This window comes from Amblyomma maculatum, chromosome 1, assembly GCF_055883805.1.
Source record: "Amblyomma maculatum isolate TAMU_Amacu chromosome 1, ASM5588380v1, whole genome shotgun sequence".
NCBI lineage: Eukaryota > Metazoa > Arthropoda > Arachnida > Ixodida > Ixodidae > Amblyomma > Amblyomma maculatum.
In genome coordinates, this window is record NC_139344.1 from 257,797,702 (window position 1) to 257,817,483 (window position 19,782).

Here is a 19,782-nt window from a genome sequence, read left to right on the forward strand (position 1 = left end):
TTCACTTAGTAATATCTGTTGCTCGTTGGGATTGCTTCCATTGAATCAGCATGTCTGCACAGTGTCAAATTATCCTAATCAATGCTCTCTTTATTTTATTTTTTTAAGTACCGGTATATTTTAACCGAGAGTATTGTGCTCTATATAATATCAACTTTTTGCGGGTCTACAAATGTGCAATATAAATTAGTAGTATATTTCAGAGAAAAATTTTACAGCTCTCACTAATGTGTTCTTACTTATTGATCAGACCACTTTCTACTACTACCCAATCTATGTCAGTTTTTACTCTGAATTGGACCGCAAAGAGAGCTTAAATAGGATCTAGTTCCTACAGCATTCTTTTTTTTTTTTTATGCTTCACTTAAAGATGAACGGAAACCATGATCCCCTATCGGACCCCTTACATACCTAAACCCAGCTTCTGTGTAGCACATGGAACAACTGAGTAAGCTGATTATTATTGGTTGCTTGAAAATGTTTTAACTGTAAAATGGGCCCCTGTGCTGTTAGTTTACTCTGTTTTTCACTTTCTTTGTGGCCCCAAATGCTAACCAGCGTTGTTCATTGAAAGTGAATGAAGTCCTGCCATTTATGGACACAATGTAGTGAAGGCCACACTTCAGGAACAGTCTATAAAATTCTGCTGGATTCCAATTGGGATCAGGGACAATGAGACAGCAGATGTGTTTGCTGCACAAGCCAGAACCGTAGAAATAAAATGTGAACTTGCCACACAGGGACTGCATGAAATTAGTACGTAGCAAACCAAGAGCTAAGTGGCAGGCTACCTGAGAAAATGAAGCAAACAACAAGCTGCACACTGTAAAGCCCATTTTAGAATAAAAGAAATCATGCAGCCATCGGGAACATTTCATCGAATTTTATGTCGTCTACACATAGGACACAGATATCACCCATAGTTTCTTGCTAACAAAAAAAGAAACCGGTGTGTAAAGTGTGTGGTGATCAGCTTGCAGTTAATCGCCGTTTAATCTCATGCTCACAGCTATGAAAAAATGTATTTTACAGTCAACATATCCCATTTCATCCAGCATTGCTTTTAGGCGAACAAGCACTGATCGATTTTTCTCATATTTTTACTTTTCTAAGGAAACCTAAATCTTACCTTGTATTTGGCACGTGATAACCACAGTTGCTTATGCGCCATAAACTAGCATGCGCAGATCACCTTGAGGGGGGCAGATGGCGCCACTTCTCTATCAAATGCCGGCAAAGTAGTCACGCAGGGGCAAGTCAGTGCCTGCCTGCACTATGATGGTAGCAGGGAGTGGCAAAGCTAAACTAAATGTTTTATCGATACCTAAACAAGCAGCACTAAAACATAGCGACATCAAAACTTAGGGACTTACTCGAAGAGCGAAAAAATGGGGGAGGGAACGGTGTCCTTGGGCACTTGGGTTGCGAAGGTTGGCCGCTTGACATCACGCTCTCTCCTTAGTTTTTTTTACCTCCATGTTGACAATGATAAATGTGTGCATTTTTATGCGGCAGATATTTCGAACTTATTCAGTTAAGTCCTCGTACCCAGACGCAAAGGCAGTACATGGGAAATGGCAGAAGGATAGCGCTGTAGATTAGAATTTTTATTGTTGTTGAAAGACTACCTGTGGCGGCATGCAGTGCCAGCTGTTTCTCAACTTCTGAATTACGCAGGGTAGGATGCATATGGTCATCCACTTCGCTTGTAATCTTCTACACTGATATATTAAAGTTTGTTTTATCATACTCCACGCAATTGACATACCAAAGTAGTAGGTACGGTTCAACCAGTGAAAAGAAAAAATAATGCTTCATTATAGACACAGTAAGCTTTTCCATAGCAGGGGAGCATCCTACCCCAACCAGTCGCCATTGCTCAACTAAAATCAAGCCATTCCCGCAGAGCGCGACCCGCGAAGTTTCTATGCGAATGAAAAAAAAAAAAACACTTATCCTCCTTTAACCGGGGTAGTTATGTGCTGGCTGTCAAAAAGCCCTTCACGTCCGAGGGGCTTGGTGTGTCCCTTTATTGGCGATCAAAGGCATCTCGTTTTGGTGACATATACCCCGTTCAAGAGGGTTGGTGTTCCCTCGTGTTAATGCCAAATACAGTAAAACCTCGTTACAAGAGACACTCAAGGGACCCGGAAAAGGTGTCTCTTGTAAGCAAAGGTCTCATGTAACCAAAAATTATAAAAGCACTGTGTGATGGTCTACCATGTTAACAACATTGCATACAAGAGACATGGTTACAAGAGACACTCGGTTACTAAGGACAACTTTTTCAGGTCCCTAGAGTAAATTCTTCACTATTTAGTAGAGACACAACCCAGATGTGCCCATGCAATGCAGCTGAAGCGCACCAACTCGTACATATGATGCACTTCAGATTCCCTTAGATAAATTCTGTTTCATATGAGCATCCTTTTTGTTGTATATGTCAGGAACTGAGAAGGAATGCTTCCCCATCATTGGAAGATCAAAACAACCCCATTGTTTCAGCCACTGGCATCACATTATCGTTATCTACGAAGCAAATCAAAATGCATGAATGACATCCAGCCTTCTCTTTGTTAAAATTTGACCACAAGATGAAAGCTCAGAATCCTGGTGTCTTTCTCTTTGTGGACAATGCTTCTAGCAGCACCAAAGTTCTCGTGTTCAAAGCCGCCAAAGTTATTTTTTTCTTCCAAACTCCACACGCTACCTTCAACTAATATACAAAGCCATTATGCACTCTGTCAAGTTGCTGTACAAAACAAGGTTGGTAGAACGCCTGTTGCTCGACAGGTAGTGAGACTGTACAATAGTAATTGATGCGAATTTTGCTGCTCAGGTGATTTCAGGTGTCTGGAATGGCCTGAGAAGTGAAGCTGCGAAAAACTGTTTCAGACAAGCAGGCTTTAAATCTGGTGACATGATGTAAGAGGGCCCATATACGGATACTGTGGAAAGCTTCCTTGAAAATGAAGTTTGGGCGAGCATCCAAGAGAGTGCTGAGGTACCAGAATCTTTTGAGGAATTCGTATCTGCAGATGTGCATCTTGTATGCTACCTAAGAGCTTACAGACTGTGCAGTTCTCGCGCAGGTACTAAATGGCACATGTGCAACAGAGGATGACAACGAACCTATTTCAGAGGAAAAGTGTCAACATCTGAGGGTGACGAGCATGTAAGAGTGCTTCAAAGGTACTAGAGCAACAGGAAGGCTTGCAAAGTGAAGTGCTTTACCTTCAGAATTTGGGAAGGAATATATTCTGCACTCACAAAAATACATACTAGTATGAATAACTTCTTTAAGCTTTCCTGAACAATTTCCTGTTAATGCGTGCAAATGCATTTATGTGCTGATGTGCAGTAAACTGATCAACACAGTGCTTTTAGAATTTTTGGTTACAAGAGCCCTTGCTTACAAGAGACAACTTTTTTGGGTCCCCTGAGTGTCTTTTATAACTAGGTTTTACTGTAGTACAGTCGAGTCCACTTATAACAATAGACAACTTTTTTGGGTCCCCTGAGTGTCTTTTATAACTAGGTTTTACTGTAGTACAGTCGAGTCCACTTATAACAATATTCAAGTGCCACAAAATTTCCATTGTTATAACCGATGATTGTTATAAATGGTTTGCACGAAAAAAAGCATAACTGCTGAGAGGGGTCACGGACGGCAAGTGACATGCGAGCTGCACCGAGACATCGTTTTGGTGGGGTCTTGTAAAAAATATGAGAAGGTTGCCGCGGCTGCCCCTCAGCTTGAGAAATCCCAAAGTAACGCTGGGGTGAAGAGAGAGAGAGAAAGGCGAAACATTTATTTAAAAGCAGAGGAGACTAGAGCACGCAGGCCCCTGGGGTGAAATCGCCGCAAGCATCTCACCACGTACATCTCACTGGCTTGCACGAGAAAACCCCATGTCTGTTAACCTTGCTTGCCTCTTCTCCATGGTATCTAGGTACACCACGTAGTGCAGCGGAAGGTCCCTCGCGAAAACAAAGCCCCAGAGGGACTGAATAAACTGCAGGGCCTCTTGCGAGAACAACGTTGAGGCAACCTGCCCTACCGCGTCATCGTCGCTGTCGTCGTCAGGCGCCTTGTTGAACGAGTTTGTGCCCACTGTCAAGCGAGGACTTTTTTTTGTCGAACTTCTCAGAGGAGCTGATGATTGTCGACTACGTCGGTTGCGATAGTGCGTACTCCTTCGCGATACTGCACTTGTCTCCAAATCGATAGCCTGCACTTTCTTTTCACCGGCAACATTGTCCAATTATCAGTGGATGGATCAGTCATCTTACGTTTCGGCGGCGATTTAAACGAGACGAGGAAACCGCGTGGCCAGGAACGACTTCGACGCAATTAACTTACACGAACAACCAAATCCGTTTGCTGAACTGCGCAAAATGAGGGGCGAGCGGGTGAGTGAGCAGATCAGTGTTTCGGAGGGTGGCGCAGCAGCGCAGAGCTATGGGCGCAGTCCATTTATGTTCTGAGGGGTGGAAGAGCAGCGGGAGAAAGGCGCGCGGGCTTACAATGCAGAGAAGGCCAGAAAACAGGTTCTATTGTATGAGCGCGCGGCGGGGAGGGTGCAGCAGCTGGAATTTCTTCCTTTTTTTTTTTTTTTTTTTCTTTTCAAGGATTTCGCATTCAACCTTTGAATCATTCTTACATGCTCGTCACCCTCAGATGCTGACATTTTTCCTCTGAAATGTCCTTGTAGTCACCCTCTATGGCACATGTGCCATTTACTTGCGCGAGAATTGCACAGTCTGAAAGCTCTTTGGGAGCACTCAAGATCCACATCTGCAGATACGAATTTCTCAAAACATTATGGTACCTCAGCAGTCTCTTGGATGCTTGCCCATGCTTCATCTTCAAGGAAACTTTCTACAGTATCCATATATGGGGCCCTGTTACATTCTGTCACTACATTTAAAGCCTACTTGTCTTCACGGCTTCACTTCTCAAGCCATTCTAGACACCTGAAATCACCTGAACAGCAAACTTCGTATCAGTTACTATTGTACAGTCTTGTTGCCTGTCGAGCAACAGGCGTTCTACCAACCTTGTTTTGTACAACTTGACAGAGTGCACAATGCCTTTGTCTATTGGTTGAAGGTAGGGTGTGGAGTTTATAGGGAAAAAATAACTTTGGTGGCTTTGAGCACGAGAACTTTGGTGCTGCAAGAAGCATTGTCCACAAAGAGACGTCAGGATTCTGAGCTTTCATCTTGTGATCAAATTTTAACAGCGAGGAGTTAAAAATGCTGGATGTCATTCATGCATTTTGATTAGTTTCGTAGGTGACAGTAATGTGATGCCAGTGGCTGAAATAATGGGGTAGTTTTGATCTTCCAATGATGGGGAAGCATTCCTTCTCAGTTCCTGACATATACAACAAAAAGGATGCTCATATGAAACAGAATTTAACTGAGGGAATCTGAAGTGCATCATGTACGAGTTGTTATGCTTCAGCTGCATCGCATGATCACACCTGTGTTGTCTCTTCTAAATAGTGAATATTTTACTCCAGGGACCTGAAAAAGTTGCCCTTAGTAACCGAGTGTCTCTTGTAATCATGTTTCTTGTATGCAATGTTGTTAACGTGGCAGACATAGGAAAACCAATCAGGCCATTTTTAAATTTCTCTTATAATCGAGTGTCTCTTGTAACTGTGTTTCTTATAACGAGATTTAACTGAAATGGCGCTATGAATGCCCAAAAAGACACTTTTGCAATCTGGGCCATGCATTGTGCTAGGATACTTTGACAGATTTGTGTAGCTAGTAATGTCTGCTACTGCAAGGTCTGTGCAAAAGGACTGCCCCCCCCCCTCCTTCCCCTTGTTGAACCCAACGTTTGCTCTCGCAAAGTTGGCAGGTATGCATTAGTGTGAAAGTTGGTAACATACTATTTGGTTAGTCAGTGGCAATGGTGAAGATGGCTGGATTCTCTCTCTTGTTTTTATAGTCTTTTTTCGCGCCTAGGAAGAAAATAGCCTTTAACACGGAGCGCACAGCGCCACTCCTCCTCTCTGTGGGGATGTGGTGGTAACAGTGAGGGTGCCAGGGCATACTATGCAGAAAGCGCACGCGCTACAGTTTTTTTGCACACAAAGTGTCTTGAAAAGCCGAAAAGTGTCGAAAGTGCTCAGCTGGCACGACAATTGCAGGCAGGCAATGCACTATCTTTACAGTCTTTTTATGTTTTCTACGGTTTTTTACATAGCCTACTCCTGTTCATTATTCCTATTGTCCCCCTTCTTTCCTTCCCCTCTCTATCTCTTCTCCGATCGTTTCATTTCCGCCGGCTGCAGCTCAAGTATTAACAAGTGCCGCAGCTAGGAAGGTCTTTTTTTGTTTGAGTTAACAAGAGAATAACAACCGAAGACAGATGATTGATAGAAGATAAAAAGTTTAACAGTGGTGGTATACTTGCGTGTGGCTGTAAGCTGTTCCAGATTCAGATCTTTTAATCGGGCAAAGACAAGTGTCCTCTGGCACAAACTGAAAGCATTTTGTCTTGCAGTCTTTCATGCAAGTTCCGAGCGCTTTAGTGGTAGAAGAGGGAGAGGAAAAACAATATCTATGCAACAAGCAGCCATTGGGTAACATGAGCGGATGATATTATTTGCGACAAAATATTTACAACGCGCCGTCTGGCATAGAAAGACTGTCTCAGCACAGGCACCTGAAATTTATAAAGGTAGGAAAGAACATGCGTGTCCGTTTGAAGACAGTAACACATAATAATTGGGTGTCAACTAATTATTTGTGAAACAGCGCTACAGTCTTTTTTTTTTTTTTTTCTTCTGAAAACATGGATCCTGCAAGCTTTTGCAGTTGATAATAAATGTGAATGTGGTCACATGAAATGAATTTTTTGAAAGCAAATAGGCTATAAAATAATTATTTTTAACAGGGACTTTTGCTGAGGTCAATTTATGGACATTCTTCCGTGAAGTAACTATTCCATAAGCATCAATTGCTTATTTTCAGTTTCAGACTGGTGAAAAACCTAGACTGGTGAAAAACCTTCAAAAAGCACACACCCACATATTTTCCCATGCATGTTGGCTTGGCAGCTTACCAGCAATGAGTAAATCAGGTTAAGGGGGGACACGGCTCTTTCGGACCGAAAAATCGCGAAAAAATCAACTTTTCAATTGTACCATATTCGGATTCACAAGGTCATTTTGCACCTGCCAACAAATTTTTAGAAAGAAATAATCAGTATTTGCTTTGTAATAAGCACCTGAAATTACCAAGGCATGAGCGCTGCCCTTTAAATTGAGGTCGAATCGTGCCCTTCCCGTTGCACGGCATCTACGCCGTCTACGCGCTCCACCGACGCCGTTTTGGTCTCGTTTGAAAGCCCGCGCCTCCAGCTTTTTTTAAAAATCGGTCGGCAACACTGTGCTCCTTCTGTTCGCACACAAAACCACCACAAAGAAAACGTGCGCGTCGCATTGTCATTGGCCGAAAAGGGCACGTGACCAAAATGGCGTTTTGTGATTGGCTAAGCCTTGGACAAGGCTTGTCTCCCCTGAAATGCTGCGCCATTTTGAAAGAGTCTGCCATCCACGCCATCAACGCGACGTTCGCAATGCCAGGAGGATGGACGAAATATCACTGTGCATCGGCGCCCGGAAACGGAGGAAAAACAAACGGCACAAGGAGTCTGGACCTGCGCAGCCTCCGCAAGGCGAAGGTCAAAGTTCTGCTGCCGCGTTGCTGCCGTCCGACGCCCGCGCCGTGAACGACGACGCATCGCCGGGGCCTTTGTCGGCTCTGCTCCCGAACGAGAACGACGAACGCGCACGTCGTGTCGACATCAATCGCGTACGCATCGACGTTGGAGCTGTCACGGATAGTGATGTCAACAAAGCTACTGTCCGTGAACGTGCGACACTTCGTCTCGAATCGGCGCCAGCGACAACGCGGAAGACTGAGCCTTTCGCCGCGTCTCTCTCTGCGGCGTCGGCAACAGAACCTGCGGCGGCGTACGTGATTGTTGACCTACATGTATTGAATTCGCTGTTGAGCACCGTTCAGTGCAAAACGTGTAGCGGCCCAGTGCATTTGCTCCGTGGTGATCGCAATTACGGCCTCGCGACGAAGTTGACAGTCGTGTGTGATACCTGCGATGTGATAGTGGAAAGCTGGAGTTCGAGACGGGTGGAAGGCTCCAAGAGGTGCAACCTCTTCGAAATCAACATGCTGGCCTGTCGCGCGATGCTTTCTACTGGAAACGGTCAGACTGCATTAAATGACATATTTGCGGGTATGGGACTCTCGCACCGTGGAATGCACAACAAGACATTCCAACGCCATCTGAAGCAGACACTAAAGCCTGCAGCAACACGGGCAGCTGAAGCTGCCATGAGCCAGTGCGCGCGGAAAGTGGAGGCACTATATGAGGACTTGTGCTTTGGGCACAAAGGCAATATTGCCGTGTGCTACGATGGCACATGGATGACCCGAGGCCACTCTTCCCATATAGGCGTCGGGGCCGTCGTGAAGCTGTTCACGGGATACGTGCTCAGCTACATTGTTCTGTCGAACTTGTGCTTGGGATGCAAAAATGGCCCGAAACCTGACAGTGAGGGCTATGCGCAGTGGAAAAACAACCATCGGTGCCAGAAAAACAGCGAATCTAAAGCTGGACAAATGGAAGTTGAAGCTGGCCTGATTCTCTTTGAAAGGTCACTCCAACGGCATAACATGCGCTACTCCACCATTCTGTGTGACGGCGACAGCCGTACATTTAATGCTATTCAGGAAGCAAGAGTTTATGGCTTTGTTGAGGTGGAGAAGGAGGACTGTGTTAATCACATTCAAAAAGAATGGGGACAGTGCTCCGCAATTTAGTCCAGAAACACAAGGTAGATGGAAAACGAGGCCTTGGTGGAAAAGGCAGATTGACTGCGGAACTCATCACCCGCCTCAGCACATACTATGGCCGTGCCTTGAAGTCGCATGAGGGGGATGTAGATGTCATGCAACAGGCAGTGATGGCAACATACTATCACATAACTTCTACTGATAGCTGCCCAAACCACAACCTCTGTCCGACTGGTGAGAGTTTTGTGCCGCCACAATGCTGCCAAGGCAAAAAATGAAGTTCAGCCTAAGCACCAGTACAACTTGCCCAAGGATGTTGGAGAAGCTCTGCTGCCTATCTATCAACGCCTGGCCGAGAAGAACCTGCTTCAGAGGTGCCAACGGTGCAAAACACAAAACTCCAATGAAAGCTTGCGCTCGGTAATCTGGAGCCTTGTGTCCAAGGAAAAGCATTCTTCACTGTTTGCAGTGCAAGCAGCTGTTGCTGAAGCAGTGCTCAGATTCAACACTGGCAACGAGTTCACCACAACCGCAATCTTGGATGAGCTGGACATGAACACCTGCAGCACTGCCTCAAAAAGGGCTAAAGAGAAAGACTTGCGTCGCAGCTCCAGTTCCACCAAGAAGCGGGAGTCATCACTCGGCATCGCCAAGATAGCCAAAAGGCGGCACAGAGGTGCAATGCACCCAGATTATGCCCCTGGTGCATATCTATGAGTGTGAAGTTACTCAGTGTGCATAAAAATGATTTGAAATGTTTTTTCTCGTTTTCTCAAAACCACAGTTTTGACACATTTGCAGTAGTGCAGGGAAAATATCTCGGGTTCTAGATTGGCTAGCTTCATAGTTCTTTTTTTTTGTGTGTGTGCATTAAGACTAAAACAAGACCAATCACAACTTAGTACAATTTTAAAACAATACAATTTGTCCGAGCCTCCATATTGAATTTTTTTCTGGTGAAGTTTAACATGCTGTAACTTCTGCTCAAATGGGCCTAAAACGTTCATTTATGTCTTAATGCATTTCGTTGGAATTCTAGATCATTTCTATGTGCAAAACTTTGCTGTGGCTTTTGTTACTACTTAATTAATTTACCTGCATGTTTTAAACAGTAATTATGTAATATTTTGAAAACCACTTGTTTCACAGAAAAAGTAAAAGCATATTTGAAATCAGCACATTTAAATACATAAGCTAGGAAAGTTGCATAAATATCTATCAAGAAATAAAAAAAAATGGTTCTAAGAGGGGTGTCTCCCCTTAAAAAATGCTAATCGTCTTAAAGAGCACTAAGCACTATTAAATAATCAATAGCCATAAAATAACTTAAAATACTTTAAAAAGTCTGAAATTTGTGCTCGCTTGAGCAGCAGCTGAAGCTTGGCAATTGCTGTAAGCATCGCTTCGTGAAAGTCCTTTTTGTGGGCACAAGACCGTTTAGCAATTGGATGAACTGCAGAACATCCCTGACCTTGTTGATGTTAAAATCAGGTGGTGTGAATTCGCTTTTTTTTTTTGCGAGGCTTCCAATCTTGCAACCCTGCCAGAAATCCCGGTGAATCTGTGGTTTCATCTCGAGAGCTATCGTGCATTTGTGGTCGGCGCCATCTTCCACGGATGCACCATCTGTAATGTGATGCCGATATGGCCGCACCCTGCGCACCTTTAGCACGGTGACAGGCAGCGATTGCGATGACGATAACGCTCATCCGTTTTCGCCCCATATGTCGAGTTTTCATGGCATTGTATTTTTTATCAAACAAATTTTCGTGGTAAACATCTACCGTGGGGCGATAAAGCTATCGTTGTATCCGACATACCGCCGATAATTGATTGTTATATATGGTTTATTTTTACATAGGGACATTGAGAAAACTAATATATTATAAGAATTTGATCGTTATAAGCGATATATTGTTATGTCTGGTATCGTTATAAGTGGACTGCACTGTGGCTGGTCCCGCCGTTAAGGACAGCCACTCACTGCACGCACTGACAAACCGTTGGCTGAATCATGCAGCTGATGCTGAAAATCGATCGCCACTATAGCCAATGCCACAGACGCTTGAATGCGATGGCTTTATTACGCAACAGTGACCTAGTGTAGATTAAATGGATCCGAAATGGGTAATTGATCCGTATTGAATAGAACCTCACTAAAATTGTAAGAACTCCACGCAGTAGCCGTTGAAGCAGTAAATGGAGTATATGCATGATCAATGCACAGCCCAGTTAATGTAGTGCGATTAGGATTGCTCCTAGAAATGTCATGAAACGGCTAAATTCGCTTACTTTCACTGCTAAAAATGTTACAGTAGCAAAGGAGCCCAGTGTTTCGATCAGGTACCGGAGATAATCTGTGCAAAATGCTACAGTGACATGCGTGCCGCAAAGCAACGAAAATAAAAATCAAACCTCTCTCATGTTTTCCTTCGGGAAGCCGGCTTCCCCATTCCCTGCGCTGGCCCGTCGAGCCTTGACTATGACATCTTAGTCCATTGGTCCGTCTCGCTGTTCGAGGGTGAAGGATGGGTGTCTACCGCTCACTGCGCGCTTTTCCTTCACCACGACCGGACTGAATCCAACGGCGCGCGTTCCCTCGCCAGTTTTTTTTTTTTTTTTTTTTTTTTTTTTTTTTTTTTTCGCACATGCTGAGTGCCACGCCTCACCTCCTGCCAAACGCGGAGGAGGAAGGGGAATTTGTCTTGCGAGGCTAGACGACCGGGCAGGAGAGTGAAAAACCTTTGCGAGGGAACGGGAGGAGAGAAACACGACAGAATCGGGTGATTGCGGTGGCTGTAACTGCGTTATTAGTAACTCTCATCAAAAACATTTTGCGGCCTTGCGTTCTGGGGGCAAGGTCTCACAGTCACCGGGGAAGAAAATATTTTCGACCGGAGGGTGGACAGTGGGCCTTTAACTGGGGCTGAAAAGCTCTTGAATGCAAAAGCTTCAAAGTGATTATGTGTGCTATTTGTCTCCTGTTCCGCATATGCAACCGCACATACCAGCATGGTTCTTAACGTAGCTGCTAGATGGTGCCGCCTGCACAAAATGCCAGCGCCCATGATCTCTGGTTTGCACCAACTGTGCGAGCCAACTGTGCGTGATGGGTAGCTGACGCAGCATTGTATTCTTAATGCTGCAATCCACAAACTTGCTTTGCATGCGCAGATGGTTTACCACCTTACCTTTAGGCACTGCAAAAAAGCCATTTTGTTCCTTTTCATTTTTGTGTTCCTATGGGAACTATCCTCTTGTATGTTAGTGCATGCCTCAAAGTTTCGCTGATGTATATCTTTGTTCGTGCACAGTTGGCTATAAATATATTTTGTTGAAATTCAATAGTACCCAGAAAATTGTGTTATCCAGGAAATTATTAACCTTAAAAAAGTAATGTAGCTGCCTTTTTATATCTTTTTTTTATCAGCAGAAATGACCAGTAGATGTACATCTTAATCATTAAAATGCTTAGAAAAGTGCAGAACTATAAATGTAATTAAAGAAACTTATGATCACAAGCTAGTTTCAAGATGTGGTCACCTCTTTATATGCAGTAAGTCTAATATGTGAGAATCTACAGTTAACGCCAATTTTTCGGACCCTCTAGGGAACGCAAAAACGTCAGAAAATTTAGGCAGCCTGAAAAAATGAGTGCATGCAAAAGACGTACCATTTTACGAATACTTCTACGAATATTTCTAGGATCAAAAGGGCCAAGGACGAAGTATCAGACAGCGGGTTTATTATGTATGTGTCGTTAGGGCAGCCAGTGCTATTGCTGCAGTGTCTTGAACTTGTCGATCATGGTTTGGACAGCATTCCGCTTGCATGCGATCATATTCGCTTCGATCTGATCAAGGGTCATGCCAGCGCTGTACACCGATGAAAGCGTGAACTACGCTCGTGTCAACTCGGCTCTCGTAGGTGGCGCAGGCGTTGGCTCCTCATTTTCAACATCGGAGTCTTCCGAATCCGCCACATCAGTTAGTTCTGCACATAATGGCAGCTTTCTTCTCCATCGGTAATCGGCGGTACTGTTTTCTGCGCTTCAATGTCATCGGTGAAAATGGAGTGGGGGCCATCGCGGGCTAGTGAAATCCAACGTTGCGAACAGTGGAGTCTACTGACGAGTGTCTTAAAACCTAGACCTTGCCAAGGCCTCTCGTCTCAGAGCACAACCACGCACCAGGCTAGCCAAATACCATGTGGCCAGCTGTGGGTCTGCGCAACGAAAAGGCTAAACTGCACCGCGGTGCCGACGCTGCTTCCGGAAACTCCGGAAGAGGTGCTAGTGAACATACCAGCGTGGCCAGACCAAATCGGTGTGTGACGGCTAGATGCGGCTAGTTGCTCAAAGCGGTGATATGCAGACTGGGAGACAGCCAAAATGGCGGCTTTGTATGATGCAGTTGTAGTTTCAGACCTTCCATTGCATCAAGAAGTCTGGAAAATTGGACAGCAGGGGGTTTGAGCATCTGAAATTTGAGATGCCCTTATACATTGATTCTATGGGGCTCGTGGTGGTGTGGCGAAGACGTCTGGAATGTTAGTATTGGGCATGTCCGAAAATTCAGTCATTGACCGTATTAAAAAAAAGTTATTGCTGTGGGCATTTGATGGTATATGTTTGCAGACATGTTCCTCATATGCACATGTGTTAAAGGTATAGAAAATTGTACTTTCAGCGCCCAATTTTTTTCTGTGCAATGGAAAGCTTGCTGTCTTAAGTGGACTATTCTATAGTGGTTTCATTAGATACGCTGATCAGCGAGTGTGATGGCGACTTCGTGCTGGCAAATGTGCTGTACCGAGAACTAATGTAAATCTCTCGCCAGACAGTAATTGAACTTATTTAGTATGGAGTAGCGCTCATTTCAATTTGCACGTTCGAAGCTTTTATGGCAGAGAGATTTACACGTCTATGAAAGGATCAGTGCACTGTGGTTGCTACTTAATCTAAAAAATTGAAGATAGTGTGGCACCAGCTATTGATGGAAGATAGTAATTGTAATGTGAAAGGATTTCTTTTTATATAGGGTGCGCTGAAGAAATTGCAAAATACGTATGATGGGTACTGATGAAAGAAAAAAAACACTGTGCACGCAAAGAAACCAGCAATATTTTCTCGATATGTGGTCACATGAGGGGTACTGCACCAATAATGTTGCATTTGTCCACAAGAGGGCTCTGCAATTTTTTTGCGCGACTTTCACTGCCATTTTAAAATGCTAAATCTAAGTTATTGGATATTGAGCTTGATCTGTGCTATGTGAGGCAAGATTTTTTTCGTTTCCTCTATTATTTCGGGGCGTATTTTGGTCGCTGTTTTGTTCCCTCAATGTTTGCAGAGTGTCGATTTGCTTGCTTGCGTACGCCATAAGGAGACAGGTGCAGTTGGTTTTTCTTTTTTTTATTTTCTGTGGTGCATGCCTGTCTTAGGTGGTAAAAGTTGATTTTAGGCCATGTATGCTTTTTAGCACTCATCCTGTGCTTGTAAGCCAGGTGCAGGGCGTCGCATTTGAAGTGACACGTGCCCATGTACTGTATGATGTCAGTGCAATTTTGCATTTTTGTGTTTTAAGGTGATTTCGTATTAAAGCAGATGTCATATGCATCTTGGCAGTGCTAAGCAGGTGTTATGAAGCCCTCATTTGGAATTGCTCTTTACAGGATCGTTCCATTGCTGTGTGGGACATGGTGGCCCCTCGTGAGATCAACTTGCGGCGAGTGCTTGTTGGCCATCGGGCTGCAGTGAATGTGGTGGACTTTGATGAACGCTATGTGGTGTCTGCCTCAGGAGATCGCACCATCAAAGTTTGGGGGACACCAAACTGTGAGTTTGTACGAACCCTCAATGGGCACAAGCGTGGAATCGCCTGCCTGCAGTATCGAGACCGGCTGGTGGTGTCTGGCAGCTCGGACAATACTATTAGGTGAGGAGTTTGGACATGACTTATCCTTTCTTGTGTCTTGGTAAAGCACTGTTTGTATTATCTACTTTACTTTTCAGGCTCTGGGACATTGAGTGTGGTGCCTGTCTGCGAGTGCTTGAAGGCCATGAAGAACTAGTACGCTGCATCCGCTTTGACACCAAGCGCATAGTGTCGGGTGCCTACGATGGCAAGATCAAAGTATGGGACCTGGCTGCAGCCCTGGACCCTCGGGCACCAGCAGGAACTCTTTGTCTGCGCACTCTTGTGGTAAGCCTAGTTTGTGGGCGCCCAGCGCAGCCCGTTTCTGATCGCCTTTATGTCTTCCTCGCAGGAGCACAGTGGCAGAGTGTTTCGGCTGCAGTTTGACGACTTTCAAATCGTGTCATCGTCTCATGATGACACCATCCTCATCTGGGACTTTCTGCACCTGCCGTCGGAGGCTGCCTCATCTCCCCTGCCACCCCGCACTTACACCTATGTGAACAAGTGACATCCACCATCCCCCGGGGAAGGCGACTCCTGAGAGCCTGGCTACTTCTCTAGTGGACCCTTGAGCCTAGCCTGGCTTCAGCCTCAGCTTGGCCGTGTGAAGCTTTGGGGTGTTATGGGGGCTGTCCTGCAAGATGCGAGGTTTTCTTCCTCTTTGTGTTGTTCGTTGCGGTTATGACTCTGTTCCTGCCAGCCTCAGTTAAAGCTCTGAGGAAGCTCTTTCTAATGCTAAACCTGTGGGATCGGACTTTTTGCTTTGTGATAGTTCCATGACTGGTGTGGTGCTGGTCTGATGTGGACAGCTGGGTGTTGTGTGCAGCAGCAAGCAAAGTACCATCATTGGTCCCATTGAGGCTTGGAGCTTACTGAGAGAGATGCTGTCCTTGATGGTGTTCATTTTAGGCCGCTGTAGATACGGCAGGCTTCCTAACCATCTGGCTTGTGGGTGTTGCTTCTGGCATGAGTGGCAAAGTATTACTGAACCTGCCTTTGACACATGGAGGGGGGCGGGTTCCACAGCCTGCTTCCAACCACACTTTCTGTTTTGTTGTATTTTGCATCTTGGTATTCTGATGCTGTAAAAAAGATGCAGCTGAACGGGGTGATGTTGTTCCACACTAAGCACGGTCAGTTGCTGAAAAAAACGTGGGTGGGGCGTACATGACTACTCTCTGCAGTGCTGACTGGTCTGCTGCATCACATGCTGCAGGAATTTTGTGCCGTTTTTTGAATCAGGCCTCTTTTCAGGCTTGCCATAATTGTCTGCTGGAGCTTGGCCAGCTTTTTTGTGTTTCCAATAAGAAATTGGTTATGAGCCACAACTATGCTGTGAAACTATCCTGACCATGTGAGTGCGCGTGCGTGTGTTTGTGTGTGTGTGTGTGTGATGTCTGCGTGATTGATGTTGCATCATGTTGTCACTCTTTAAAAAAGTTTGTTTTGAATGGTGATGAGACTTTTTACTCAAGGTGCAATTCCTGTTTGCCAGTGCCCATAGTCCTGGGCTGGAGCCCCGAGTGTTGATGAAAACTTACAAGGGAATTCCTCTAGGGAAATCGGCAGCTTCAGATATTTGAGGGGTATTTATTTAGTGTGGGCTCTGTCAGCAAATTTGTTTGAAGTGATCACCTTGATGAGATATTTGCCTGCATTCCAAAGCTGCTTTAGGAGGCAAAACAGTTGTAGCGTTTTGATTGTAAATAAATGATGTTGCCGGTATAAGAGTTCTTTTCAACTTGAACATTCGTGACTGAATCAAGATGCTTTTGCTTAGCTGTGGTGCTGTGCAGGTGAATTTGAGCAGCACAGTACAAAGTGTAGCGGGCAGCATCTCTTGCCATTGCTAAGTGGTCAAAATTATCTGGAGCCCTCTACTATTGTGTCCCTCGCAGTGCAAGTTGCTTTGGGACACAAGACCCCATGAACCAAACCATTTTTATTTGTGAATATTCAGCAACCTTTGCGTAACGAAAATAGCAAGAATCGTTGCTGAATGAAATGTGGGCTATGCTTGCTGGGGAATGTGTAATCAATATTATGAATTGTTTCCAAGCTTCTTATTCATGCTTTCTAAGTGGTGTTCCTTGTTACGTAGAGGAGGAGTGCTTCCAGAGATGTGCAAGGAGTAATTGTGCACCTGTGAGCAAAGCAAGCTGCCTCATGTTTTGATTGCATTTCAGAAATAATGCAATGTGTGTTTTCATGTGGGAGGTGTATTACAGTCACCGCCCAATTTTCCGAACATATCTGATTATTCGAACTCTGCCATTACACAATCGCACACTCTGTAGATTCAGTGTTTAACACCGACCAAAATTTCGGATGTTTAAAACTTTTCTTGTTTTGTTTTCAGAACTTCTCGATTGCAGGTAGCTATGAAAAACTGCCGCAACGTCGCTGCCATTTCTTTTTCTGCAACCTCGAACTCTCATTGCATGCATTCCACATGCCCGCTATACTCTCGATAACAGGCACCACTGGCTGCACACTCCTGCAAGTTACAATTTGCTGCAAGCTGTCACACGCCTGTTAGGTGTCGTGCCGGCATCTGACAGAGGTGGGGCGGCTAACACGGAGGGCGGGCCAGTCACGGGCGTGCTTCTATCACATGTCATGGCTTGTGTGTAGCTGCGAGAGAGAGCCAGCACCATGTGTCTCCGCAGCAGCACGAGTACGTTTGCAGACGGCTATGCGCAATCTCATGGAGAGAAGAAAAAAATTGCATGTGTCGTGTGCACTAAAAAGCGTCCATTGCCAACTGACAGCAAGCACTGATTTTACTTAATTTTGCAATACACTGGGTTTCCCAATCAGAGATGACCACTCGGCGAGCTTTGCATTCCAACTCCAGACGGTTGCTGATGCTTGCGAGACAGCTTCACTTTTTTTTTTTTTTTGAACGAACCCACGCAGCAGACGACTTCTACTGCTGCCATGGAGACAGCCACCACTGCCATTTTTTTTTTTTTTTTACGCTGGAGAAAAAAGGTGGTGATGGAGAGTCAAGTGGGAGCAGCGCGCCACTCAGACTGCACGGTTTTCTGCAGAAGCAGATTGACCAGTTTTTCAAACTGCTTGGTAAAGAAGGTGATGCTTTTAGTGTGAATTCGTTTTTTCGGACTGCCTGGTTTTCTGGACGTTATTTTGGCCCCTCAAGGGTCCAGAAAATCGGTCAGTGACTGTAATATCATAGACAGTAAATAATGCTGCAGCATATGCTGTTGTGGCATGAATGTAGTTTGAAACAAGGTTGGTGGTCTCTTACTTATGCTTGTGGGTGCACTAGTGCATCAGTTTCTCTTTTAATGCATTGGCCATGCGCATGCACTGTGAACAAGTTCGGTGCAGCTTGCAGTTCTGTTTCCACCTGCAGAAATCTAAACATGAGCAGCAGTTTATTGAGCCAGTCTGAACATGTTTGTCTGCAAAAACCATAGGTGGTCGAAATTTCTGGCGCTCCACTACGGCATCCCTAGTAGTCACTTTGGGACATTAAACCTTATAAACCAAACCAAAACACATTTGTTGCTAAGGTGGCTTGCAGCATGTCTGGCAGCATGCTAGCAATGAGGAGGAGTACATAAAATGAATGCTGCATCTTGTGCAAAGGTAAGCTTTCTAGCTGCAGCAGCATAAACTGGGGATAGTAGTCATTATTTTGAAGCGCCGATTTCCACTGTTTTTGGCAAATTGATATCTGAGGCTCTAATTTACATGCTTTTTTAGTGTGTACAGTATATGTAGGCTACATTGATCTTTTTAGTGTGTACAGTATACGTAGGCTACATTGATCTGCTGGACGCTTTTGCAGAAGTTCAGGGCGTAGCATGAGAACATCTGCTTTTTTAAGATGTTCCATATTTTGAAACATATAAGGGTCTGGGAAAAAATTTTGATCTGGGGAGTGGCATTTGTAAATCAGAATAGTTTGCAATATTTGTGCAGGGAATTGCAAATGCTCTGCGTTTAATTTTATCATTGAGTTTCAAATAAGGGGTGGTGTTGCTCGGGCTGATGCAGCTGAACACATTTGGTTACTGCATGTTACAAGCACCATGTAAATTGGCGTGCTACAGTAGTATCGATTGACAACGAGTTTCACTGCGGTTTGTTGTGAAGGTACCATTGATTCAGCTTTACAACTCAAAGCACTTGTATTTCTGTATACATGTTCACATTTTTCTTTTTAATTTTGTTTCATAGAGGCATTCGAGGAGGGAGGGGGAAGGTTTCTTGGTCATGGGCTGGAGGGTAGTAACATTATTAGACCAGGCAATTTTTATTGGCTGGGGGAAGTGACAACTACACATCTGGATGCACAGTCTCAAAAATATGCAGCCCAAGGGGCTTAGGCTTGTAGCTGGGCTTTTTATACATTTCTAGTGTTGGTAATCTCACAAGTGAAAAATCTTGCCCCCAGCCTTCTCGAGAGTAGTTTCTCCAGGAGCCTCGTTAAACGCTGTAGGTATGACCAAGAATGTAGAGCGTGCTCCACAGTATATCTTTTATGCACTCGGTAGAGTGCTCTCGGCTAAACTGGTGAATTGTTTGAGCTGATATTTTGCACAGAAACGGCATTTAGTTGGCAGTAATGTTTTATACCACCATTTAAAGAAACTTGCCTGATTTGATCAGATGAATTTGGATGTTCACGTTGTCTTCGGAGACTTAAACAAGCTGCTGCCCCAATGGTGTCATTGGTGCTGCCATCTCGTTTAGTTTGGAGCAACTCTGCCATGGAGATTCGCTCACGGAAGGGAAGGAGGCATTTTGTGGGAGGTTTCAGAGCCGTTGGAAAAATAAATGTGCACTCTGTTTTTGTCTCTTAAAACCTCCCACAAAACGTTTCCTTTCTTTCCTTGAGCGAATCTCCATGGCAGAGTTGCTCCGAACTATATGAGATGGCAGCTTATTTTTCTTGGCCATTGCCGCAGACATTGCAAATATCAAAATAATTCAGATTGAATCTGACACCTTAAACAAATGTATAATGGAAAAAAATTTCAGCTCGAACAATTCA

General features: G+C 44.6%; 1 protein-coding gene and 1 pseudogene across 8 annotated transcripts in view; both read left to right on the plus strand.

The window, feature by feature from the left end:
• The window catches only part of slmb (beta-transducin repeat containing E3 ubiquitin protein ligase slmb), a 62,000-nt gene extending 45,516 nt beyond the window's left edge, over positions 1-16,484 (plus strand). For all 8 annotated transcript variants that reach the window (XM_084590941.1, XM_084590943.1, XM_084590944.1 and 5 more), the window contains 3 exons: positions 14,512-14,774; positions 14,852-15,041; positions 15,106-16,484. In XM_084590941.1, the coding sequence (XP_084447067.1) occupies positions 14,512-14,774; positions 14,852-15,041; positions 15,106-15,264 (612 nt within the window). In that variant the 3' untranslated portion in view covers positions 15,265-16,484. The remainder of the gene's footprint in view (positions 1-14,511; positions 14,775-14,851; positions 15,042-15,105) is intronic.
• On the plus strand, positions 7,612-9,669 carry LOC146206303 (uncharacterized; annotated as a pseudogene).
• Positions 16,485-19,782: the final 3,298 nt, after the last annotated feature.